Source organism: Capra hircus, chromosome 9 (assembly GCF_001704415.2).
Source record: "Capra hircus breed San Clemente chromosome 9, ASM170441v1, whole genome shotgun sequence".
In the NCBI taxonomy this organism is placed as follows: Eukaryota; Metazoa; Chordata; class Mammalia; order Artiodactyla; family Bovidae; genus Capra; species Capra hircus.
This window is the reverse complement of record NC_030816.1, coordinates 91,532,148-91,559,327: the sequence shown is the minus strand read 5'-3', so window position 1 is coordinate 91,559,327 and position 27,180 is coordinate 91,532,148. Positions and strand designations below refer to the sequence as shown.

The window sequence follows — 27,180 nt, the reverse complement described above, 5'->3', positions numbered from 1 at the left end:
AAAAGCAGAGACATTGCTTTGCCAACAAAGGTCCATCTAGTCAAAGCTACGGTTTTTCCAGTAGTCATGTATGGAGATGAGAGTTGGACTATAAAGAAAGCTGAGCGCCAGAGAATTGATGCTTTTGAACTGCGGTGTTGGAGAAGACTCTTGAGAGTCCCTTGGACAGCAAGATCAAACCAGTCAATCCTAAAGGAAATCAGTCCTGAATATTCACTGGCAGAACTGATGCTGAAGCTGAAGCTCCAATACTCTGGCCACCTGATGCGAAGAACTGACTCACTGGAAAAGACCCTGATGCTGGGAAAGATTGAAGGCAGGAGGAGAAGGGGACGACAGAGGATGAGATGGTTGGATGGCATCACCAACTCGACGGACATGAGTTTGAGCAAGCTCCGGGAGTTGGTGATGGACAGGGAAGCCTGGCGTGCTGCAGTCCATGGGGTCGCAAGGAGTCGAACCCAACCGAGCCACTGAATTGAACTTAACAAGACACCCGATATTATCTGTTTAGCCCCAGGCAAGGACCGGAAACCGGGAATAAGTGAGCCCGCCCAATCCGGTCCCCCCGTGTCCCCGCCCCCTCTGCGCTGTTGTCCAATCACGTCTGGTCCGCCGTCCGCACTTCCGGGGCCGACTTCCGGCAGCAGCGGGGGCAGTGGTTTCGCGAAACCAGTAGCCTGTGTTCCACGCCATGGCGTCTCCAAGCGCCGGGCCGGCGGAGCTGGGCTTCGTGGAGGCGGTGCCGTCGTGGCGGCTGCGCAGCGAGCAGTTTCCCAGCAAGGTGGGCGGCCGGCCGGCGTGGCTGAGTGCGGCCGGGCTGCCCGGGCCCCCGGAGCTGGCCTGCCCGCTGTGTGGCCGCCCGATGGCGTTCCTGCTGCAGGTGTACGCGCCGCTGCCGGGCCGCGCCGACGCCTTCCACCGCTGTCTCTTCCTCTTCTGCTGCCGGACGCCGCCGTGCTGCTGCGGCCTGCGCGGTGAGCGGCCGCGGCCTCTGCTCCGGGTCGGGCCCCGGAAGCCGCCCGTCCTCCCCCGTACCCCGCCGGCCTCTCCCGTCAGGAAGCCGCCCGGCCTCCTCCGTACCCCGCCGGCCTCTTCCCCCCAGAACCCCGCGAGCACTTGCGGGGGTGGGGCCGTCCCGCGTGCTCGCTCACTCCTGGCCGCCAGCCTTCTGGTTAATTACTAGGTAGTAGGTGTGCTAGGGTACTTTCAGGTAATGGAAATTGTCACTGTTTGGAAAGGTGGATCCCAACAGGTTTTTCTTATTTCTGTAGTCTGACTTTACCTATTATTCTTGTTAATTTGCATAAACTGTAAGAGCGCACTTAGTTGTGTGAACTGTAGAAGTTTCTCGTTCTTTTCTCCGTTTCCAAAAGATGAGCTCTTTGCACGGGAAAACTGTCTTTAGTTTTTCTTTTTAAAAAATGAATGTCTTTTTCAGTCCAGTGTGAAGGCTCAAATACTTGAATTGCTGTATTGTTTTATTTAAATCATTCGTTAACAGTTCTCCTTCCCTCCCCTTAGTTTTCAGAAACCAGCTGCCCAGGCGAAATGACTTCTATTCCTATGAGCCGCCTTCTGAGGATCCTCCGTCAGAGACGGGAGAGTCTGTGCATCTCCAGCTCAAGTCTGGTGCACATCTCTGCAGAGTTTGTGGCTGTTCAGGCCCCAAAAGATGCTCCAGATGTCACAAGGCACATTATTGCAGTAAGGAGCATCAGAGTCTGGACTGGAGATTAGGACACAAGCAGGCTTGTGCACAGACAGGTCAGTCAGTTCTTTTTTAATTTTGAAATATCAGCTCAGTTTCCTTGTGTCTAAAGGCCAAATCTTTTATTTTGAGGATAAAGGTTAACATTAGAAAAGGTGTAATAATTTTCAGAATTTTGGTTAACTAGTGAGATAAACACCTTTATGAAGAAGGAGCTGTGAGTTCTCACCCACTCACATCCCAACCAGCTACATATGTTAGTGTCTAAGGAATACTGTTTATGACATGGAATACATTTCATAAAAAGGAAATTATTTTATTTTCAAAACTAAATGATCACTAATGATGCTAGTTACCTTCTTGTTTCAGATAATTTGGACAGTACAGTTCCAGATCACAACTTCCTTTTTCCAGAATTTGAAATTGTAATAGAAACAGAAGATGAGATTATACCTGAAGTTGTGGAAAGAGATGATGAATCAGAGATTATAGGAACCATGGGTAAGGAAACTGTTTCAAAACTCATTCGTTAAGTGAGTGAATACTTGAAAGAAAGAGCTCGATATGCCAAGAAGAGAAGCACTGAGCAACTCACTTGGGAGGCTTCAACCTGTACTTTTCAAATACTGCCCCATTTGGAGATATCCTTTCTGTACTTCCCTCCGTGGCATATATAACGTATATTTTGATTCCTGTGAAGTGTCGCAGGGTGTATCCAGGTGGTCAGTTGGGTGGGTCTGCACAAGATGCTGGAAACTTGGAAAGTTTATCTGGTTCCAAGATGTGTTTCTCAAATTGAGATGGTATACATGAGAGTGCCTTGAAGTGTTTGGTGGGTGGCAGGCGCCCTCTTATCTGGCAAGTTTGCGCTCCATGATCCTGTCAGTTACTTCACGGCGGTCAGGTGCTAGAGCAGTGCCTGTGCTGAGACTGAGTAGGAGCCAGCCCCTCTGCAACACGCACTCTGTTGCGCAGCACGTCCCATGGGCCTTCTGTGCATGATCTCACTGACGTTTTCGCATCAGAACAATACCTTGAAAACAGTACCTCATTTTGCAGTGAGGAGTTTGAGGCTCTGGGTATAACTTGTTTGGACATATAACTGACCAAAGTTAAGTTTCAGAACTGGAGTTTGAGCTCACATCTACTGACTTTAGAACTTGAACTCTTAACCACCACAGAATGTAGATTTTTAGACTCTAAATTAAATTTTCCATTAGCATGTCAGCTTACTGGCTTATAGTTCACATTCAGGGTATCAAAAATACCCTGTGAGTTACAAAGACTCTTGCCTGTTCAGGACAGGGTGATTCAGGTAGCTGGGATTCCAGAGGTGAGAGTGAAAGTGTGAACTGCCAGGTCCAGTGAGCCTGTGATGACTGAATGAGTGTACCAGCTGGGAAAGGAGAGATGGGGCAGAAAGAAACTGGAAATAAGAGTTCAGACAAGTGAAGGACAATAGGAATTAGAAGGGCTCATGATTTGGGAGTATCCTTTTCAGTCCTGAGTACAGCAGTCCTGAGCCTGGGACTTGGGGTCTATTCTTAATTTGAAGGTTTAAGGAGAAGCTCTTTAAAGAAACAGCAGAATAATGCTTCTTCATGGAGTACCTGAAAAGTTAGGTAGTCTTAAAGCACAGATGTTAATGAACCAAAACAGGGAGAGCCTATGAAAACATCAGGCCTTCACTGTCTGATTTAACACTAAGTTGGTTGTTTAAAAACTGGCTTTCCTCTGCATGTGTTTATTGTCAAGACGTGAGTTATTCCTGTTGCCGTAATAATAATGTTGATGATTTTTCAGGTGAAGCGCATGAGGAAGAATTGGAATCCATGGCAAAACATGAATCTAGGGAAGATAGAATTTTCCAGAAGTTCAAAACTAAAACATCTCTTGAACCAGAACAGGTGAAATGGAACTCATGTAGCCCCTTCTGCTGCTCTTTTCGGGTGGGGTGGGATTGTGAATCTTGAGTTGGGAATTCCTGGTGGTCCAGTGGTTAGAACTCTGCACTCCCACTATTGGGGGCCCAGGTTCGATCCCTGGTTGGGGGGCTAAGATCCCCAAAACCACTGTGTGTGCCAACCCCACCCCCAGCCCCGCACCAGAAAAAAAACCCCACACCTGTGTAGAAGTGACTCTTTCTGATAAAGTTAGTCTCTTGTGTTTAGGACTCCTTCACACAGGGGGTCCATATGGAAAGCTGTTTGCAGTGCTGATCCTTTTAATGATTATGGAAAGACTCAAGGTCACAGGGTGTATCATACAATCATTTTCTAAAACCATCAGCAGAGATAAACATCTTTTGTTGCCTATAACACATGGAGTTTAGACACTAATGGCAAGACAGAAAGGAAGTTTTTGCCCATTTTTCCAACAGGGACCTTTGACTTATAAAAATTAACTTGACACATTAGTAGAGAAATCACTGCCTTTGTGAAAAGAATAATGGGCTTTGCCGTTGTGAGGATTCCTGGCTCCTTGAGTTATATTTTGGCCTTCTGATGTAGTTGTATCTACAGTGGAGGGAGAAGCAAAAAGTGGTTTTGAGGGTTAAGGCAGATTATAGACTCACAGTAGGTGCTCAGATTAAGGCAGATTACAGACTCACAGTAGGTGCTCAGATTAAGGCAGATTATAGACTCACAGTAGGTGCTCAGATTAAGGCAGATTATAGACTCACAGTACATGCTCAGCAGATGTTTCCTTTGCCTGTTTTGTTCCATTAACTTTATTCCCTTAATTTCCCTCACCTTAAATATAAACCACGAAAGACTTTGCAAAATTCCCATAAGTCAGTCACTAGACAAATAAATACTCGAGCTTATAGGAAGAATAGATCTAGGTCCTAAATACTGAGAAGGTGGTTTTTAGCAATGTGTATTTCTTTTTTAACAAGAAACATCTAGGAAAGTCACTCAGTTGCTGCGTAACATTTTATTATAGTGAAATTCACTTCTGTTGTATTTAAAACAGTGTCTCACTTGGTATTTGTTCATTTCAAACTTGGCAACTAAGGTTCCTTATCTGTGTGAAGGTCAGCAGAGACACTGGGCTGCATTTTATATTCACAACCTGGTAAGGGGGAAATAGAATTATTGATAGTCTCTTCACAAAATAGCCATAGAATTCAGAATCTAACCATATTGGCACCTAAGAAAAATACTTGTGATGACCTGCATCAGATGAGCTGAAAGCATTACTTGGATGATACTGAGGCAGGCATTAATGGTGCTGTGTGTATGTGCCAGGGGGTGGGGGAGAGGCAGACAGGAAACTCGTTTTCCAATGAGCGTTTCATCAGTTGTCAGAGTATGTACCAACTTTCTCGAGATGATCCTCAGGTCACATGAGATGCTGGTGATTTAAACTGATCCTAACTGATTTTAGATTCTCAGATATGGCAGAGGGATTGCCCCGCTCTGGATCTCCGGTGAAAATATCCCTCAAGAAAAGGATATTCCAGATTGCCCCTGTGGTGCTAAGAGATTATTTGAATTCCAGGTAGGATCTTGAAAAGGAATATTTTAGTATATATTTACCCTATTAAGTATTAAAAAACTTTGCCAAAGTAATCTGTGTGCAAGCGTTCCTTTGGGTACTATGTATGGAAGGTGCCCTTGAAGGACACTTTCTGCCCCACTTTACAGTATGTTCCAAGGAGGGAATTATCCTCTACTGGTTAATCTGGAAGTTATTTCTGCCTCTAATTTGCTTGCTTTTTCTGAGATTTATCAGTTTACTAGTTTCTAGACATTATCTATTGACTGACTTCCGCAGTAGTGAGGATTTAAACGTCATTTATGCCACCTGGACCATCCCCTGCTTCCCAGTGTGGTTAGACCATTAGGGTTAGGGCCTCTGTTGTTACCTTCATGATTTAAAATAATATAGCTTTAATCTTTGTGAGAGGACTGTTTTAAAACCCTTGCTCTGTTTAGTCTTGGTTTGTGGATTTGTTAGAACAAATGAATGTAATGATTAAGATAAAATTTTTCTTGCCGAAAAGAGAGTAGTAGCATCAGGGTCCGTTTGGGTTGGGTGTAAACAACCCTTGAACTCTTGATTCACTAACATTATAAAGTCATAGTCATCTCTTAACGGTTGAAAGGGTGATTTGAGGACTTAGCCTAAATGGGCTGGCTCTTGGTGCCTGACACCCACGACGAGCTCTGTACAGCAGTCTGATAGCAGTGGTGGCAGTGCTGCCTTGGACTGATTCCCAGGAGACCACGGACTCCTCAGACCCCTTTCTCGTCTAAACAAACACGTCAATAGGTTGTCTTTTTGTATTCTACTATGGTAGTGTTTCTTCAGAGTCATAGGAACGGCATCTGCTATTCAGATTGTAAATAACACAAAATAAAAGTTGCCCAAATAGAAGCCTCTGCCCTATTTTTGTGGCATTATTATTAATAAAAAATAATTAGGTTAACAGCAAGATTAAACAGATCAGCCAATCTTATACTTGGGAACTTCTTTCTCAGATAAAAGGACACCAGATATAAAGAGGGGCTTTAAAGAAACAGAGTTGCAAAGTATTTTTAGATTGTTAGTAAGTTACCAGTGTAAAGTCTGCTGCTGCCTCTGTGCAACCCCACAGATGGCAGGCCACCAGGCTCCCCCGTCCCTGGGATTCTCTAGGCAAGAACACTGGAGTGGGTTGCCATTTCCTTCTCCAATCAATGCATGAAAGTGAAAAGTGAAAGTGAAGTCGCTTAGCCGTGTCCGACTCTTAGTGACCCCATGGACTGCAGCCTACCAGGGTCCTCCATCCCTGGGATTTTCCAGGCAAGAGTACTGGAGTGGGGTGCCATTGCCTTCTCTGCAGCCTTGCTGTAAAATGTGGAGACAGAGCTGAGAGATGATCCCTACAGTAGCCCTGGCGGGGAAGATCTGGTCTGTTGGAAACTGTGTCCTCCTCACCTTCAAGGAGAGCTCTGACTGTGCAATCCTTTCCTCAGGTCATGCCTCAGCTGCTCAACTACCTGAAGGCGGACAGACTGGGCAGGAGCGTCGACTGGGGTGTCCTGGCCATCTTCACCTGTGCCGAGAGCTGTAAACTGGGCATTGGCTACACAGAGGAATTTGTTTGGAAGCAAGATATAACAGATGCAGCCTAAAGACAATGGTGTGAAGCCTTAAAATATTCATAATCTCTTTTACCTTGCAGTTCCATTTCTAGAACTTTATCCTAAGGAAACAGTTGTACCAGAGATACACAGAGGTAGTTTTAGGTGTTGTTTACATTGTCTGAATGTTAGACAGACATGTCCAGCGGCAGGGAGTTGAATAAATTTTGGTGTATCTATCTAGCAGGAGGCTACCGTCTTAACGATACAGACCTATATGCAGATCAAGTAAAATAGACAAAACCATCCATGAACCATGTATATGCCACCTGTAGACCACCCCGTCTATATACCAGCTCATCTTAGACCACCCCATCTATATAGCAGCTCACCTTTAGACCACCCCATCTTTAGACCACCCCATCTATTAGACCACCTCATCTATAGACTAACCAATCTGTAAGACCACCCCATCTATAGACCACCCCATCTATAGACCACCCCATCTATAAGACCACCCCATCTTTAGACCACCCGATCTGTAAGACCACCCCATCTATAGACCACCCCATCTATAAGATCATTATAGATGGTGAAGGTTTTGTAAAAATATACATGTGTATGTATATCAAAAATCAGAAAGATACTAGATGTGAACTCAGCAGTGGAACCAAGAACTTTTTACTTATGTTCAAAATGAATTTTTTACTTTTGACTTATATTTAAAACAAACTAAAATCTCTTTACTTATTTTTTTTACAATATAAACAGATTATGTGCCTAATTAAGTCAAACTATCACTCAGAGCATCTTCCCCCTAAAATTTGCAAAATTCAAGAGAAAAATATTTGGGTAAAACCCCAAAAGACATGTATAATAACCAGGTGATTGTCACAGGCTCCAGTTTACATGGAAGCCCAGAATGTGAGAAAATTCTGAACCCCATTCACTAATTGGACTTCCCTGGTGGCTCAGACAGTAGAGCGTCTGCCTACAATGTGGAAGACCTGGGTTTGATCCCTGGGTCAGGACAAGGATCCCTGGAGAAGGAAATGGCAACCCACTCCAGTACTCTTGCCTGGAAAATCATTCACTAATCACTAATCATTGACTAATTAGTACAGTGAATGGGATACCCACCAATTCTGAAGGCAACAGTTAGCAGGATCAGAAAAGTCAGTAGATTCGTAATCAGAAGACTGACTTGGAAAAGCTCTACCTCAAAACTGACCTTAGCCAGTGGCACTGCTTACAGACCCGAGACGGAAAGGCAAGAGTGACGGTTTTCTCTTTCCATCTGCCTGCCTCAGCACTGCCCAGGTAGCAGGTAAACCCGAGGAATGATTTGGAATCAGCCACTGGAATTTCTCTGGGTTGGGCCCCAGGGAGTGTTGGACCTAAGAGAGGCCCTGAAGAGGCTTTCAAATGAGGGATATTCTGTTCACACAAGTGGTTCCTAAATCAGTGTTAAGGCTCCTTTCCACCCAAGCAATATACAGTTACAGATACACTTGAGATAATTCCCAGTTCTCTTAGCAGCAGTGAAGCCTGCCCAGCACTAAGGCAAACCTGAAGACATCGCTGTTGACCGCTGCTTAAAGACCAACAGCTAATTCTGGTTAATGGCCCTGCTAACCTTGAAATGCACTGCCACCATAAACACAGCTTAGAACAGCCTGCCATCACTTGCTAATATCACTGGCGATTACTTCATTGTACTTTTGTATCAGGAAGTCCTAGCCTTTTACTCGGTTTTATGTGGATAGTAGTGTTAGTACTGTAGTGGTGCTAGGCACTCAGTCGTGTCCGACTCTGCAGCCCCATGTACTGTAGCCCGCCAGGCTCCTCAGTCCATGAAATTATCCAGGTAAGAATACTGGAATGGGTGGCCATCCCCTTCTCCAGGGGATCTTCCCAACCCTAGGATCAGACCCAGGTCTCCCACATTGCTGGGGGATTCCTCACCATCTTGAGCCACCAGGTGTGTGTGAGTGTGTAATTCATACAAAGATGTGTATATAAAATAGTTAAACGTAGCAATCTATGCAGAACTGCAGTATGGAATCCCATGGAGAGACTGTTGAATCCAACTTTCAGAGGGAGAGAATGGCATTACAGTCCTGGAGCCAGGAGTGCTGAGTCAGCGAGGATCACCGTAACTAAGGGGACACAGCCTGGGGCTACTGAGACAATATGGTAGGAGTCACACACTTGGCAGGAAGCTCACTGGAGAACTGATCTACTGCGACCTTCATAGTCCAAACTCACTCAGATGCACGTTTGCCAAAACAGGACAGCACCCTGACTGCTAAGGACTTTTTAAGTGAATTCACTGTGGTCTATTTGGAGACATCCCTGGATGTCTACATACACAGGCTTGCAGGCGTGTGGTAATCAGCCAAGCTACTTTAGGTATATATTCCTGCCATGGTCTGGAGATGACAGTGAGTTCACAGGGCATTTCCACTTGGATACAGACATCCAAATCACAGCACTGACTTGGCAGCCATGTCCAAAAACAGCAGCTAGTTGAAATAACTAAAAAATTTAAAACTTAGATTAAAAAAGTAACTCAGTTGTCCCTAGAAATGTGAAGACACGTTTACAAACCTTAACGACCATGAAATGACTGACGCAGGACCCAGCAGCTGCTCCTGCAGAGGACGTCAAACTGCCAGAGCACATGCCCCACCATCCCCCCAGCCTGGGCTTGGCCTGGACACCGGCGGACCAGGCAGCTTACCCCACTGCAGAAAGCAGTGCATCCACCCCCTCTTATTTCAGATGCTGATGCCGGTCTCATCCTTCAACAGTTCAGAGATTACAGTGAAAAAACGTTTCAGTGCTTTTGATAATCATATTGGTGGTGGTAGTCTGTTGTTCTAACTCATCATCCCTTGTGTCTTTAAAAATTAAGGGTTCTAAGCATAAAATACATTAACACAGAGCTGATGGGGTACACATGTATACCTGTGGCTGACTCACGCTGATGTATGGCAAAAACCATTATAACACTGTGAAGTTATTATCTTCCAACTATAATAAATTTAAAAATAATACAGAGCTGACTAAAAGCCCTGTAGTCTGGATTGGATGTATTAATATGAACACGAGGCATTTTTATCTTGAGAAATTTTAAAGGGAAAATAAGCACTTATCCTGCTATGTGAAGTATATCACTATAAATAAAGTTTTCCAACAAATAATGAAAAAATGATTAAAATTTCATCTTTTACAACCTAATGAATTAATGGATCAATGAGGAGATAATCAGACATTCAATTTCTAATACCACTACTTAAGAGTCTCTATCAAGGGATCAAGCCTTCAGATGCAGCCACCCACCTTCAGGAACAGAACAGGGCGTGCTGACTGAACCGTCTGGACTTTGGCAACAGCAAGACAGACTAAGAAACCACTCACCAAACAAGCATGTAAATTTCCTTAAGTGAGATGGCGGGGAACTTCAGGAGTAAAACACATAAAAACACCAATTTATTAAAATGGAAGACTAATCGATATTGGTGTTAGGTAATTACTATAAAAGGATAATGGTTATGGGGGTGTGTATCTGGACAGGACCATGAGGAGCTCCTGGGATGGCTCGCAAGGTTCTGGCTGGTGGCTGCTGGGGTGTCTGCCTCTGAATAATACATTATGTGAAACGCGTATTGGGTTTCCTGTGTGTTTAAGTTCAGTCAAGGGATTGGAAATAGGTAAATATATCAACGACAATTTTAAAGTATTCTGAAAAATACCATTACTAAGAAACTATAAAATACTTAGGAATTAACTTCTATGAAATGTAAAAGCCCTAAAAAAAAATCATGACACTTTCCTGAAGAACCTAAGAGGAGCTACATGTGAGGAGACAATTCTTGGATTGAAGGAGATACTGCTGGAATGATGTCTTTCGGATGAGTTCATACGGTGCTGGCATCACTAATGACTTCTGGACTATACTCCGGTTGGACCTATCAACACCTGGGATGTGCAACTTCGGTAACACAGTGAGCCCTAGGAGTGTCGCTCCAGAATCACCTGTGCTCCCACAAGTGCACGAAAGGGCGCTCCCTGCTGCACTGTCGGTACCAGGGAAACACCGCAGATGGCGAAAACGGCTGTCACTCAGGAGAGGACTGAATGCATCACGGTATGTAAGAGGTGCTGTGGCACCACCGAGTTCCATGTCACGGAAGTCTGTCTGTCACGCAAATATGTGTGAGATACAGTGACTACAAAAAGGAGGCTATAAAATCAAACGTATGCTTTACCGTATTCTCCAAATATGGAGAAAAGCACGCCCAAGGGAAAGAATCTGAACAGAAGAGAGCTGAGGAAACACCAGTCTGTAGTTAACTACAGACTGTTTTCAGGGCAAACAGAAGGAAGTAGAAGAAACTTACCTTCCTGATTATATACCTCTGAGCTGTCTGAAAAACAATTTCTACAATTAAAATCACACACACCACATATGATGAAACCCCAAAACTTATACATGTTAACCTGATATTCATGAGCACAACAGACATCCATCTGAGTCTGTTGGGACTACCCCAGTTCTAACCATGAAGGCCTTTGGCTTAGAACCCATGTTTGCCACTTACCTGCTCTGTAACCTGGGGCAGATCCTCAGGTGGGACCTAGTTTGCCTGCCTTGTGTAAGAGCAACAAAACCTGATTACAAGTTTTGTGAGAATTAAGGTATGTGGGAACTAGAAGGTGCTCAATATAAGGGATGCAGTGAACACACTTTTGTGAGCAACTGTGAATTTTCACAATCCTGCCACTTTCATTGCGACAATGAGATGCTGATTGAAGCGAGCAAGCAAACACTGAAATGGTTTCACGCATTATATCTAAAATACAATGTTTTTAACAGCATGATCACATGAATCTTACAAAGTTTCATTTACAACATCAATCTAACACTTTTATAAACAGCATTTATTGTACAGAGTACTCTGAAGGAAGAAAAATATGTACAGCCATTTGTTTTCATTAATACATTTCTATTCTGTCCTGCAATACTGAAAAGGCGGAATGTGTCTGGCACAAAAATAACCCTCAGGAGTTACAAATTAGAAAACAACACTTTTAAAAAAGAGTTTTACTTTTCTGGTAGAAATATAAAAACTGTGGTTTATGGGGAAGAAATTAAACAAAATAAAGTCCAATCAATTGTTGAGGTGGCTTTAACACTTAGTTTTGTCCCTTAAACCAACTTGCCAACAGCAGTAAGTGTTTAAAATCTAAATATAAATAACAGGCAGCACTGCCCGTATAGCAGCACAGTTTGAGCCACTTACAGGGACGCTCTGGTGTTCTCTGTGCAGAAACAACACCCCTCCGGCACCCCATGGGGGCACACGTGGAAGAGCTTCACCTGGTGCTGCACCCTACAACCAGACGCCCATCCTCTACCACGTGGGGCCGTCCACACCACCACTGAGTGTACCAAAACCGATTGGTTTAAAACAAAAAAAAAGTGGGTGGGGGAGGCAGGAGAACACAGCAGCCATTACGTCGTCTTCCTGAAACCCTTCAGAATAGGGTAGATGTTCTCAAAGGCTTCATAAATTTCTGCTCTGACTTTAGCACCTACGAAGACAAGTGGAGTACAAGAGTCTGAAATGGCATTTCTTAACAAAACCACAAAAGCACAATTCTCTCCATATCCAGTAAGACAGATGCAGGCATCAAAACATTCACAATGGGATCCCTTGCCACCATCATATTTTTGTTTTCAAAGTGGCATTTTCCTAATTTGGCTTTTTGAAAAAAGAATTACCAAAGCAACAAGACAGATGACTGCACCTCCCATGCCTAGTCTGCCCACAGGGCAGCTGCTGTCTCTGCACCAGGGCAGGGCCCAGCAGGGCAGCGGTTGGCAGTGACAGAGGTCCATCCTCTCAACTGCCGCTTTCAGCCAAGCCTTTCTGCATCTTCTTTTGTTGAGGCAAAATGATAATGCTGAGGGAAACCAAAGTCTTAGACGATGATACCCAACTTAAAACACCATCTATTATGCAATGTAACGCTCACCTCCTCCCCTCCTCGCCAAGGTGACGCTTCCGTCAGCAAGGCTGTGATCTGACTTTCCTCAGCTCACCACCTCTGGTGGAGGTTCCCCATCAGTGTTGAGGAAGAGAGAAAAGGGGCAAAGCTTCTCTGCAAGTCACTAATCAGCTGTCCCAACACTGTGATATTACTTCTAAGTACTGAGAAAATGCCATTCTCGACACTTTCAAAACTTCAACCACTACCTTCTGTTACAACTTACCTGTTAATACAACTTTCCCAGAAACAAAAATAAGGAGAACAATTCTCGGTTTGATCATTCTGTAGATTAAACCAGGAAATAACTCCGGCTCATAACTAGAAGGAAAATAGCACAACAGTTTGGATTAGCAGCTGCTCATGCCTTTAGAAAACATGAGGACCTGACCAAGGGGAAGCACTGGGCTAGCCACAGACTAAGGAGGGGGTGAAGCCCAGCTCTGCAGGCAGCATCTGGCCAGTGAGGCTGACCCGTCACTAGCACTTGAAGACCAACTAATTCTGTTTCTAACGAATCTGGATTTCCTGACATAAGAACAAGAGTTTTATAAATGTGTTCTGTAGTCTCTGATCTTTATCAAGTTTCATTCTGGACAAGTTTATATCAACTTAAAAGAGCCCAGTAATTATCCATCTATAAGATCTGCCAGTCACACAGTTGATTTTCTAATCATTCACATCTCATCTCCTTAAAGTGAAATATCTTCTAGCTGCTACGTTTGCTCAGGCAATTTAACCTAAGTGCCAGAAAAGACACTGGTTGGAGACTGAACCTTGCCCTGTTTTATCTGATTAAATGCACTATTGGTACGGTTTTGTTCTAACCCTAGTAATCTCACTTTGTTAGACTGAAAACAGGATGTATGACCGTGTTTAACTTACTGGAAAATTCAAGGCAGGCTTCTCTGAGGAAGGGAGACGCTGGGATGGATACATGAAATGCCAGTGGGAGTTTCTTAGGTAAAAAGTGACAGAAGAGTGTGCCAGGGATAAAAGTGGGATGTGCAAGGGTCCTGGTGCAAGAGGAGCATGATAAGCCATGGGGCTGCTGTGAGCAGACAGGCTGTGAGAGGTGATCGGGGACCACCTGCCTTCGAAGTCTTCTTCAGGAAGTAGAACAAAAGACTCAAGCAACTGGGGAAAAGCTGATACAAGAGGGTGTGGGTTTTATTTATTCATTTACAATGTATTTATTGAGCAATAAAATGATGAAACGTACAGAAGGGAATCGATTTCATGCCAGTAAAGGGGAGTTCTGGGTGTCACTGAGTTACCAGATAGAGGAGGAGGAGGCTGGTGAGAACAGTAGGTACTACCAAAGAAATCGGGAAGACACTTCAACAATAAGCGTGCCTATCAGTGTATCATTTGTTCTTACTGATTATTCACTGGAAAAGACTCTGATGCTGGGAGGGATTGGGGGCAGGAGGAGAAGGGGACGACCGAGGATGAGATGGCTGGATGGCATCACCGACTTGATGGACGTGAGTCTGAGTGGACTCCGGGAGTTGGACAGGGAGGCCTGGCATGCTGCAATTCACGGGGTCGCAAAGAGTCGGATACGACTGAGCGACTGAACTGAACTGAACTGATTATTCTGCTTAAGTTTTATCATGAACAATGTTTAAATAGATCATAACTTTAAATTGTTGACAAAAGCAACCACCCCATGTATTTCAGACTTACCTACTGAATTGTTGGTGGGTTAGCACAAGGCCTTCTAACCTTATAGGGAACTTCACATCACAGCTCCCCACCATGTTCTGAATCTTGAAGTCCAGGAACTTAGCTGGAAAACCCAATTTCTGCACAACTCTGGCATACTTTCTTGCTGCTAGTCTAGACTGTTCTTCACTAGGAAAGAAAAAGCGAGCTATTCATACTCAAAGACAGCTAACGCAATTATTTATATAAGAGAAACTTTCCCACATCCTCGACAGAAAACTGTAGGCCTACCAAAACGAATACCTTTCAATTCACCAAATTATTGATAGCCCCAGATTTCATGGACATGAAGTATAATATCAGCATCACCATTAATATTGCTGTATTTAAGCCCACAAATTTGTACTTAGATAAAAACCAACAAGCGTCACTTTGATAGGAAAATACTGATGAGATTTATGCTCAAAGAATGTGTACACTAATTCCTCTTTTATGTTATGTCTTTCTTTATCCATTCCTAGAACTGACTTGTTGGATAAAATATGACTTAGCAGTGCAGGGCTTCTATAACAAAAGCAGAATGAAAGCCGTAGCATCATTGTTGACAAAAGGCTATCAAGTGCAGAGTCACGAATGCCGAAAGTCTGGCACGTACACACGCTGAGTTACACAGAAATAAGGTTGGAATACACGTCCTAAACTAACACCTATTGTTAAGAAAATGAAGCCGCCACTGTCTAAGGTGATGAGAAGCAACTACTTTAATACGAAAGCAACAGTAACACTGTGTCTGCATTAAAGCAGCAGCCTAGCCCTAGATGCCATGGCACAGCCGTCTCTGGAACATGCAGGCCCGGACAAGGAGCTCCTCTAACCCACCTCTTGGCTCCCGTGCACACCATCTTCCCAGAGCTGAATATCAGTGCGGTGGTGCGGGGCTCTCTTATTCTCATGATGACAGCTGCAAACCGCTGGAACAGCCAGAGACAACAGTTAATGAGGTCAGACTGCTGACTTCCATCAGGAGACCTACACAACAACAGGAGCATCCCAGACAACGAGAGGGACCTGGTGCTGAGCCAGTTACGACACTGTCACATGTTTCCTTACAGGACTCCCTTCCATCGCCACGTGGCACACATGCTTTTGCATAGGAAACAAACACTTCAACTGTGACGACAGAGGCAGCTGGGCCGAGAGTTTTGGATTCTGTCATGACATCCCAACAACTGAAGATAAATAATATCTGCAAAACTTTACCTGTGAATTTTCTGTTTTATTAATGATTTTTTAGGCAAATCAACTTACAAACCTTTCCACCTCCAGAAGGAATATATCAGATTACAAGCACATCAACACACAGTGAAGTGACCTCCCCATTCCCGTAGACTCTTAGAAACTGCACTGCTTTATTGGCATTTATATAAATGCAATGGCCTCTCTAAAAATGTGATATCTGCTACCTAATTACACACAAAAAATTCACATATTTCTAATGAAGATGACTCTGACAAGTTAGATAGCTTTAACAATTTTAATTTAAAAACTATGGTCTGTCTTCCTTCTAACTTTACCACCATGTAAAAATGGTAGCATTATATTCTAGTTTATACAAGTCCCAGGAAATGTCTAATTATTTAGCATTTTCCAAATTCCTTCTATAGTTTTTTACATTTCCTAAATTCCTTTAACCAGTTTTACTGGTTGGATAACTACTATCATTTCATTAGAAAAAAAATATGTAAAATTATGTATTCAACGTAATAAAATTATGATACACAAAAGGTTAATTCTTATAATGCTCTACTCATACAGATTTGCCATATGCATTAGGTTGCTATCTTAAAATCTGAAAATTTGTAGGTATTTTCTTCTTAATCTTTTTATTAAAAAAAAAAGACCTGGCAGTTATACAAAGGTAGAAAAATATATTAAACTTCCTTGTACTTATTATCCAACTTTAACAATTACTAGTTTTTGGCTAACCTTGTCTCATTCAAATGCCCCTTTCCCAATTCTCCAATTGCATTATTCTGAAGTAAATTCCAAGTAGCCTGGCATTCTATTCTATATAGTTTTCAAAACGCAAATGGGACCACACTACATACTTTGTTCAGTAACTGTGCATGATCCCCTCACAGTAAGTATATGAGACTTTATCCTGTGGACTGCTGTATTCGGACAGTCTCTTACTTGGCAGTTATTGAACAAAAACGCTACATATTTTGCTTTAAATTCTTGTTTGGTTGGTGTCAACAAACTTAAACACAACATATTCTTTTTAATCGAAAGACCTTTGGAAGAAAATTCTGTTATCACTGTGGTTTGATACAATTGTTCTGACCTTGGGATTATACTCAGCATTTCGGGCCCGAAGTGCAATGGTCTTTAGGTCAAGTTTACAACCAAGATTCACTGTGGATACAATATTTCTGTAAAAAATTTGAAAAGAAAACATGATTATTTACTGTTAGTTATCTAAAAAACAAAATATTTCCTAATTTTTTTAATTAAACAAATTTTTTAATTGCTGACATTAAGTGTTCAAACAAGTACCAAACACCATGCCAACATAATACATAGATAACCTCACTTAGTACTCACAATACACTATGAAGTAATAACTATTAATACTGCCATCTTCAGATGAAGAAACTGCTCTGTATATACATGCCTAAGTGAGGTATGACTTTCTCACTTCTTTCAAAATAAGTATCTTGAACAAACAAAAATTAAATTATCTCTGACAAAGGAAGGAAACCTTTTTCTTCCAATTAACGCTCAGTAGATCAAGAAAACCAGACACTGATATTACATAGGTCCAATGAACTTTTTTAACTCTCTTTCTCCTCTCTTTGGGGGCCCCCCACCCCGCCCTCTGCTCCCCCTGATGTCAGGGGGCAACTGGTATTCCGGAGCAGCACCTCCGTAACTGTGCTGAGGCGCCTGCGCCTCACAGCATCGCAGGCGGGAGACAAAAACTCCCTTTTCATTTTTAATATTTTTATACATCTGTTTTCTTCTAATCAATTTTATATACACAAGTTCACATAACTTTATCTATTTACTTCATAGAATCGGTAGCAACATCCCTACCGTCCTTTCTGATTTTAGTACTCTGAGTCTTCACTTTCTGTTAGTCTAACTACATGTTGATTTTTTTCAAAGAACCAATCTTTTGCTTCACTGATTTTCTCTAGTGTTTTCTTTGTCTCTGTTTCATCTATCTCTGCTCTAATCATTATTTCCTTCCTTCTTACAGCTTTTGGTTTAGTTTGCTCTTTTTCTAGTTGTAATGTTATTGCTTTGAAATTTTTCTTTTTTTTAATGTGATCCTTTGCTGCTATAAATCTCACCCTCAGCACCAATATTTGCTGCATCCCAAATATGCTCCGTGCTCCATCAGGCTTCCATTAGGTCTATCAGGCTTCTCTGCCCGTGGAATTTTCCAAGCAAGAACACTGGAGTGGGTTGCGTTTCTTACTCCAGAGGATCTTCCTGACCCAGGGATCCAGCCACATCTCTCGCACCTCTTGCCCTGGCAGGCAGCTCTTTAAACCACTAGCACCACTTGGGAAGCCCTATGCAGTATTTTCATTTTTATTTGTCTTAACTATTTTCTAACTGCCCCTGTGATCTCTGATCCACTGGCTGTTTAAAAGTATGTTATTTAATTTCCACAATTCTGTGAATTCTGGGGGATGCTTTGTGGAATACCAGAAATATTAAGGTGCTGGCAAGAAATAAACACCCATCTGAACTGGGTATAAATTACAATTTAAACCAAAGGTGCAAACTTAAATGGGCATAGGAGCCAGGTAACTGTGCAAGACAACAGCATATGGTATTTTCAAAGGTGAACTAATAAGTGCTTATCTTTCTAAAATCATTAACATTATTTTGTTTTTTTAAATTGTTTCAGATCAAACACACACCCAGGGCAAGATTTAGGTCTCTGTGTAACAGTCATGATCCATGATTAAACATTACTTAGTTCTAAAAATGATTAGGAATGACTGGCATGAAAACTGGGTGATATATTATTACAAATAACCCTTCATGTGGTTATAAGCTTCCTAATGACAAAAGCTATATAATTCTTACTGACAGATATGAGGCTATCTGTTTTTCAGGGAGGAGAAATTTTCCCTACCTGTCCCCCTACCCTTTTTCTGTTACATACAGGACCCACTGCACATAGGTAGAAAGATCCATTTAGGGCAAGAACAGCCATCCTCAGCTTGTGGGAAGGACACAGCTCTCAAAGATTCATATGCAGCCCTTATGATAAACAATGAAGAAAAACAGGGACCACTATGAACGATGATGATTCTGTGACTTTGCAATTAATCTTTCCAAAGACTTATAATACCACAAGGGAGGGAGACTATATAAGGCTTGATCTGGTTAATCAGCTACAGTGAAATATCAACAACAATAATGCAATCCAAACTGGACTTCACTGGCCCAAGCATCTAAGCACAGCTACCAAATTCCTGAAGATGTCCTGAGAGACCTTTCCTAGGGGCACTGACTCACTAAGACAGCTTCCCTTCCCTTTCTCAAGTAAGATAAAGCATGTTTTGATGCATGATCACCATTAATACTACACAAGTAAATCAATCCATCTGAGAACAGAGAACAGCAGCGCAGCTGCGGGGGGTCCCTCCAGGGCAGGGACAGGACACCAAGGAGAACTCACTGCAGCTGCGGCACGATCCCGGAGCTCTCTGAGGCTGGTGTGGCAGGGGTGATGGGGGTCATGGGGGTCATGGGGGAGGGGTATAAGGGAGTGGTGCCCGGCAAGGGTGCAGTCGTAAGAGTCTGTGAGTGGAAGAGCTGTGGTGTCTGGCCCGAGGGCCCCTGGGTTGCCTGCTGGGACGTCGACTGCTGGACGGCTGCCACTGCCGCCTGCTGCTGCTGCTGCTGCTGCTGCTGCTGCTGCTGCTGTTGCTGCTGCTGCTGCTGCTGCTGTTGCTGCTGCTGCTGCTGCCGTTGCTGCTCCTCCAAAATAGACAGACTGTTGGTGTTCTGAATAGGCTGTGGAGTCAGTCCTGTGCCGTAAGGCATCATTGGACTAAAGATAGGGATTCCAGGAGTCATGGCACCCTGTGGGCAGTTAGAGAACAGTGGGTTAGACTGGCTGGTGTCAAGCGTCTGCAGAACTCGGCTGGTAGAAGTGCAGGTGAGATGTGCAAAGACAGGCACCATCCGAGAACAAATGGGGCTGTTGAGCCATCATCTCACACACCTCACTTTCTTCTTCACCACAGCCCAGTAGCATAGAGCTAGTAGGTAAGAGCTTAGGATGTGGAAGTAGACCTAGGTGTGAAATTCAACGAACAACACGTGAGAATTTAGGAAGATGCTTAACCCTTCAGGCTCTAGAGGGTAACAATGGTCTAAGACTGTGAAAAAATTGAGAATTTCCATTCTTTGAAAGATACCATTAAGAAAATTAAAAATTAAGACACAGATTAGGAGAAAACATCTACCATACATACATCTGAGAAAGAACTTGTATCCAGAATAAACAACAATCAAAATGCAATAAAAGATGAACAAACAGACCAATAAAAAATGGGCAAAAGATGTGAAGGACATTTTACAAATGCAGATACATGAACAGTTACTAAGCAGTTGACAAAATGCTCAAGATCGTAAGTCAACAGGAAAACACTTTTACTTTTAGACTCAAGTGAAAACAGAAGTGCTGGCGAGGGTGTGGAGCAACGAGAATGCTCACATGCTGCGGGCAGGACTTGAGAACACGCAGGGCACTTTCTTATAAAGTTAAACACACACTTACACCATGACCCAGCAATCCCATTCCTAAGCATCTACCCAAGAGAAATAAAAACACAGCAGACATGAAGAATATACACATACAGCACCTTCACTCACAATTGCTTCAACCTAGAAACAGCCCTAAGGTCAGCAACTGGAAAACAAACTGTGGTGCATCCACACAAGAGGGCCACTTGGCAATAAAAAGGAATTCGCTGATATATGCAAACATTATGCTGGGCTAAGATGACAGACCCACGGAAAGCACACACTGACTGGGAGGACGCCACCTGCACAGTATTCTAGCGTAGACAAAACTGTCTCTACGTCTGCAAAGTGGATCAGCTGTTGCCTGGGGCTAGGGGAGTAACTGTAAAGGGGCAGAGAGGGATTTTTAGGCTAAATGAAATGTTTCAGAACTTTCAAAGGTGCATACACTTATCAAAACACACACTTAAAATGGGTTTTTTTATTTAACAGAAGTTATTCAAAAATTTTAAAAGTAGATATGTTATTTGGAACTTTAAACATAAAAAGGAAAAGATAAAGCTAGAAAATAATTAGGTTACTTATGAAATCAAACACTGTAATCACTCGGACCACTTTCATAAGTGTTTATCAAAAGATTAAGTCTTATAGACAAATATATATTTTAGCTTCCAAACTTCCCAAATTAAACGTTATCATGCCTATTAAAAATCTAAAGGAAATTCTCAATGAAATAAAGAAGACTTAAAAAAATGTAAGTCCATTTTCAGCAACAGATGGCTTAATTCCCTTCCTTCCCTTTCACAGTATCTCTAACAGTGCAGATTCTGTCCACGTGCACCCTCCCTCCAGTTGCATTACCTGAGGGGAGGCCAGGCCCTGAGCATAAGGTGGGAGGCTGTTGTTCTGATCCATGACGTTCACCTTCTTGGCAAATCAAAAACCTTTGGACTAGAAATTGCCTCAGCATTCAGTCTTTTCCTAGAGCATCCCCAGCACACTATTCTTGGCGACTTCCTCAGCTCTATGGGTTATCTTCGTGGACACCAAGAAACGGTGGTGCTGCTTTGAAAAGATTTGAAGTTTAATGTAAGAATACAGGTAAGCTATACAGCCTTATAAATCAGTTTCATGGTTATACAAAAACAAATTTAAAAACCCAATCAAGCTATCCTGGAATTCATTTCCTTTTACCTTACAAAGCTGAACTCTTATTCCTTCCATGTTTTTCATGACTGCGTGCAAAATAGTCAATAGGACAAAAACTATTTTGTTATGTGTTCAATTTATAGTCTTGTAATGTTAAATGTTAAGGTACATAACCAGCATTCAAAACTTTTGGGGAAAAATATCCAAGGAAAATAAATTCCTAAGGAAACTGTCATATCTGAGTAGAAATATTTATTATGCACTGTGTACATGGTACTATTAGGCTGAATTTAAGTTTTTAAATATTTCGTTCAGTTTTCTATCCTCTATAATGTCTTGGGCATTAAGTTTAATAAATTTTGAACTGTATCCGATACACTTCAGCATGATCATTTATTGAGAGACTACCTTAAATAAATAACATTCTGTGATAGAAGCTGTACAGACATAAAAATAAGACATCGTGTTTTATATATGTAATACCTTTACCTCTTCGGAGCACACAAATACCAATATGCTCGTACCTGGCTTTCCTTAAATCATCTCTTTACTGGCTACACATCTGAAATTCGTTTTAGGTTAAAGAACCGAGTGACTAATGAAAGACCTTTTATTCAGTTTAGTTCATATGGACTCCTACTGTGCGCAAGGCTGCTGTGAGAACTGACTGATTCAAACAGGACTGATTAATACCTTAAGAACAGCATCCAGTTATAACACAGTAAGCGCAGGATAAATGTCAGCTATTACTATTAGATTTCAGTTTAAATGTTACCAATCTAGTACGGTTTTCTCACACAGAACATATAGATCTTAAAGTTACAAATTATATGTCAAAGACACGCATGTACCTCAAGCACGTACTTGTATAAAAAAGCACTCAGAATCCGGCAGTGACTCTGAAAGGACAAAGGACTCTGAAGACTATATATCCTACAAACTCATGAGTGGAAAGCAGACCAAACACAGAGAAAGCTGCTTCAGAAAACAGACATATAAGAAAATCATGCTCTTTTGGGCACTGTTAATCTATTACAGCAACACAGTGCAGCAAATATGAAAATTAAGAGGATATACAGATACAGTCTCTGGCATCAAAGAGTTCAATTTGTATGGGATACGCAAATAATCACTGCAAAACTTAAGTGCTATAACAGCAGACACACACTGTGCTAAGCCCCTTGAGTGAAGAAACCAGGAGTATGTTTCTGTAATCTCTATACTTGGTACAGTGTCTGACACACGATATGTTGATGATGGATGAATGCACTGTTCCGTTTAGTAGCTAGGTCACGCCCGGCTCTTTTGCAACCACATGGACTATACAGTCCACCAAGCTTCTCTGTCCGCGGGATCTTCCAGGCAAGGATATTGGACTGGGTTGCCACTTCCTTCTCCAGAGGATCTTCCCAACCCAGGGATCGAACTGGTGTCTCCTCCAACTGCAGGTGGATTTCTTACTACTGAACCACCCGGGAGGCCCCAAATGAATGCAGACATGCTAGAGAAAAGAAGGCAATGTTAACTGCCAAGTGTTCAGAAGAGTGTGTTTATAAAGCAAGGACCATCTAACTTGGGTCTAGCAAGGTGAGCAGGAATTTACATTCAGCATTTCAGGCAGAAGAAAGGTTAAGCACAAAGAGACAAAAATTGAAAGAGCATGCAAGCAACAAACCAAGCATGACCGTGTGGACTGCTCCTGCAGCGGTGAGGCAGCAAATGTAAGTGGGGCCACGTCCCCTTATGTAAGCAGTGCAAGCAGTGACCAGGTCCTGAAGTGCACCACGGGCAGATCTACTGTAGGAACGTATGAATGGGCTCCAAGAGACAAAGCTGGAGCCTGGAAGTTCCCTTTAAGAGTCACTGCTATGGTTGAGGCCAGAGATAATGCGGGCAGGATCGAAACCACTCACTTATACAAACAGATTGATGCAGAAACTGGTGGCTCCTGACCCCCTTCTGCAAACTAAGTCTAGAGAAAAAAAATCTGAGGAAGTAGTTGAGGCCTAACGTTACCATTGTTTAGAGCTCATCTATAATTCGAAGTGATGGTACCGACCATCTTTCCTCCCGTGTCCTTAAAGCCGACAGTTATTACTGCACTAACTTATCCTCAGAAAAGAGTTGTTTGCAGCATCGCCTCATCTTTTGGTAACCGACGCGTCAAATTTGATATTTTGAGGAGATAATCACTGATAAGGGAAAAGAATCAATAAATTCTGTATAGTCTCCTCGTGTCTGCGTAACTCAGTCAAGAATAATCTTTTCTGAGACGCCTACCTAGAGTACTACATGCGAAAACCACACTGTCCAGGGCCTAGACAAGGACACCTTTGCATTTGCGTATTACTCTAACGTGCCTGAAGTCTCCGGCCTCTGACAAAACGTTATTAAAAAGTCTCAAGCCCAACTTTATTATAAAACTACCCCTGTTGGTATCAAGACAGGTGGGCACAGGCCAGGGTGAATATGCCTTTCAATAAAGAGAATTAAGGAATGGCAGGGTCCCGGATGAGCGGGACTGTGCCGCCTCAGGCCCCACCAGCGCCCGGCGCCAGCGCTCGAACAGGGAAGCCGCTCTCGAGCCACCGCAGAGGGCGGCGGGCGGGAGCCACGGCCGGGACAGGCCGAAGGGGCGGCAGCTCCAGCCAGAGGAACGGCCCCCGCGGTCTCCGGCTCCATTCCGCGCCTCTCCGCCCCACCACCCCCAGGGAGTCGTTGCAGGGACCGCCCTGCAGTAATTCTCAGAGAGAAGCTGACAGGGTGGGTACCTGGAGTCACTGCAGAGACGACTACCGGTCGGAGAAAACGAAGTTCAGCGCCCAGCGGCCCAGGCGCCCGCCACGGCGACCCTTCCCGATCCCACAGGACTCGGGGCGCGCGTTGATAACGTCACTTCCGCCAGTTTCACCCTCGGCTTTAGCAGGCTGCCCACGAGGGGCGCCGGCCGCGCTAAGTGTGGGCGCCGGGCGACTTCCTCTGACTCCCTTGGAAACTCGGCTTTAGAGAAACAAGAGGCGGGGCGGAGCGCTTCTGGCTTCCGGGGGAGGCCGCCCTGCCAGAATATGTTGATTGGTCGCTGCTGGATGTAGACAAGATACTGATTTTCAAATATTGACTGTTTAAACCAACTAGCGGTGTGACATTGAGCAAGTTACCAGACCGCTCCACCTCAGGTTCTTCATGTATAGGATGGAATGGTAATACCGCTTGTCCCAACAATGTGAGAAGAATTACGGAAATGCATAAACAGTGCCTGGCGCGCGGTAAGCAGTGTTAGCTATTCACAAACGTGGAATGATTAAAAAAAAAAAAAACAGGTAGCCTGCTGCCATCTTTTGAAGTCTTTTCACATTTGTCACAAGAACTATAGGTAAATTTGGACCCCAGAGGACTATGGTTCAGTTCAGTTCAGTCGCTCAGTCGTGTTAGACTCTTTGTGACTCCATGGACTGCAGCACGTCAGGCCTCCCTGTCCATCACCAACTCCCAGAGCTTGCTCAAACTCATGTCCATCGAGTCGGTGATGCCATTCAACCATCTCATTCTCTATCTTCCAGTACTCCTGCCTTCAATCTTTCCCAGCATCGGGGTCTTTTCCAATGAGTCACTCTGTCCCATCAGGTGGCCAAAGGATTGGAGCTAGAGCATCAGTCTTTCCAATGACTATTCAGGACTGATCTCCTTTAGGATGGACTGGGTTGATCTCCTTATATTCCAAGGGACTCTCAAGAGTCTTCTCCAGCACCACAGTTCAAAAGCATCAGTTCTTCAGTGCTCAGCTTCCTTTATAGTCCAACTCTCACATCCATACATGACTACTGGATAAACCATAGCTTTGACTAGAAAGACCTTTGTTAGCAAAGTAATGTCTCTGCTTTTTAATACACTGCCTAGGTTAGTCGTAGCTTTTCTTCCAAGGAGCAAACGTCTTATAATTTCATGGCTGCAGTCACCATCTGCAGTGATTTTGGAGCCCAAGAAAATAGTCTGTCACTGTTTCCATTGTTTCCCCATCTATTTGCCATGAAGTGATGGGACCAGATGCCATTATCTTAAGTTTTTAGAATGTTGAGTTTTAAGCCAGCTTTTTCACTCTCCTCTTTCACTTTCATCAAGAGGCTCTTCGGTTCCTCTGCACTTTCTGGCATAAGGGTGGTGTTATCTGTATATCTGAAGCTACTGATATTTCTCCCAGCAATCTTGATTCCAGCTTGTGCTTCATCCAGCCCGGCATTTCACAGGATGTACTCTGCACATAAGTTAAATAAGCAGGGTGACAACATACAGTCCTGACATACTCCTTTCTCTATTTGGAACCAGTTTGTTGTTCCATGTCCGGTTCTAACTGTTGCTTCTTGGCCTGCATACAGATTTCTCAGGAGGCAGGTAAGATGGTCTGCTATTCTTATCTCTTTAAGAATTTTCCACAGTTTGTTGTGATCCACACCGTCAAAGGCTTTGGCATAGTCAATAAAGTAGAAATAGATGTTTTTCTGGAACTTTCTTGCTTTTTCAATGATCCAATGGATGTTGGGAATTTGATCTCTGGTTCCTTTGCCTTTTCTAAATCCAGCTTGAACATCTGGAAGTTCTCAGTTCAAGTACTGTTGAAGCCTGGCTTGGAGAATTTTGAGCATTACTTTGCTAGCATGTGAGATGAGTGCAATTGTGCGGTAGTTTGGACACTCTTTGGCATTGCCTTTCTTTGCGATTGGAATGAAAACTGACCTTTTCCAGTCCTGTGGCCACTGCCGAGTTTTCCAAATTTGCTGGCATGTTGAGTGTAGCACTTTCACAGCAGCATATTTTAGGACTTGAAATAGCTCAACTGGAATTCCATCACCTCCACTAGCTTTGTCCGTAGTGACGCTTCCTAAAACCCAGTTGACTTCGCATTCCAGGATGCCTGGCTCTAGGTGAGTGATCACACCATTGTGGTTATCTGGGTCATAAAGAGCTTTTTTGTATAGTTCTTATGTGTATTCTTGCCACCTTTTCTTAATATCTTCTGCTTCTGTTAGGTCCATAGCACTTCTGTCCTTTATTATGCCCATCTTCGCATGAAATGTTCCTTTGGTATCTCTAATATCCTATGGTTCATTTAGGCATAATTGCAGGTTGTAATGCTTGTTAGCTTGCTTCCTTTGTGCTTCACATAATCAATGAGGTTGTGTGCTCCTTAAGATAGGAAAGATTTTACGGAATTTTTGTATCCAAGACAGTACCTGAATAAATACAATACTTCTCTGTCCATAACCATCAAAGAAAACCCTTTCTTTTATGCTTTGTTTACAGTAAAGTATAGGAAAAGTTTTAATTAAAAAAAGTACTTTTCAAAAATCTTTTTCTGCTTCCAGAATTGCATGTATATATCAGGCAGTCCATTCTATATTAGTCAAAGGCTTGCTTGCTTTTTTTTATTAACATTTTTAAATTGTAAAATATGATATTCATATAAAGAAGTATGTAAACATGTATACAGATTAATAGATGGTATTAAATCAAGTAAGGGCAGTACATAAACCAAGAACTCCCGGATGTACAAGCTGGATTTAGAAAAGGCAGAGGTACCAGAAATCAAATTGCCAACATCCATTGGATCATAAAGAAAGCAAGGGAATTCCAGGAAAACATCTACATCTGCTTCATTGACTTCACTAAAGCCTTTGACTGTGTGGATCACAACAAACAATGGAAAATTCTTAAAGAGATGGGAATACCAGACCAGTTTATCTATCACCTGAG

At 43.0% G+C, this 27,180-nt stretch overlaps 2 protein-coding genes across 3 annotated transcripts; one reads left to right on the top strand and one right to left on the bottom strand.

Moving 5' to 3' along the window:
* Positions 606 to 9,997, top strand: PDCD2 (programmed cell death 2). The gene is made up of 6 exons (XM_018053504.1): positions 606 to 977; positions 1,525 to 1,767; positions 2,081 to 2,212; positions 3,515 to 3,618; positions 5,102 to 5,215; positions 6,676 to 9,997. The coding sequence occupies exons 1-6, from the start codon at positions 695 to 697 to the stop codon at positions 6,832 to 6,834; spliced, it is 1,035 nt and encodes a 344-aa protein (XP_017908993.1). The 5' UTR covers positions 606 to 694; the 3' UTR covers positions 6,835 to 9,997.
* Positions 11,625 to 24,692, bottom strand: TBP (TATA-box binding protein). 2 transcript variants are annotated; one of them, XM_018053502.1, is made up of 8 exons: positions 24,204 to 24,692; positions 21,145 to 21,348; positions 19,211 to 19,617; positions 16,853 to 16,940; positions 15,388 to 15,479; positions 14,530 to 14,697; positions 13,067 to 13,161; positions 11,625 to 12,384 (listed from the first exon to the last, which is right to left on the bottom strand). In XM_018053502.1, the coding sequence occupies exons 2-8, from the start codon at positions 21,196 to 21,198 to the stop codon at positions 12,305 to 12,307; spliced, it is 984 nt and encodes a 327-aa protein (XP_017908991.1). In that variant the 5' UTR covers positions 21,199 to 21,348; positions 24,204 to 24,692; the 3' UTR covers positions 11,625 to 12,304. The 2 variants fall into 2 exon arrangements, with proteins under 2 accessions (XP_017908991.1, XP_017908992.1); XM_018053503.1 differs by having other exon boundaries at positions 11,716 to 12,384; positions 21,145 to 21,345; positions 24,204 to 24,417.

Excerpts from the sequence above, each read along its gene's own strand:
- PDCD2 (XM_018053504.1), top strand. The coding sequence starts at position 695 with ATGGCGTCTCCAAGCGCCGGGCCGGCGGAGCTGGGCTTCGTGGAGGCG. Across the intron at positions 978-1,524 it reads GTGCTGCTGCGGCCTGCGCG|TTTTCAGAAACCAGCTGCCC; the intron begins GTGAGCGGCCGC and ends CCCTCCCCTTAG. Across the intron at positions 3,619-5,101 it reads CATCTCTTGAACCAGAACAG|ATTCTCAGATATGGCAGAGG; the intron begins GTGAAATGGAAC and ends AACTGATTTTAG.
- TBP (XM_018053502.1), bottom strand. The coding sequence starts at position 21,198 with ATGGATCAGAACAACAGCCTCCCACCTTATGCTCAGGGCCTGGCCTCC. Across the intron at positions 15,480-16,852 it reads ATGCTGAGTATAATCCCAAG|CGGTTTGCAGCTGTCATCAT; the intron begins GTCAGAACAATT and ends TGGCTGTTCCAG. Across the intron at positions 12,385-13,066 it reads TGGGAAAGTTGTATTAACAG|GTGCTAAAGTCAGAGCAGAA; the intron begins GTAAGTTGTAAC and ends TTGTCTTCGTAG.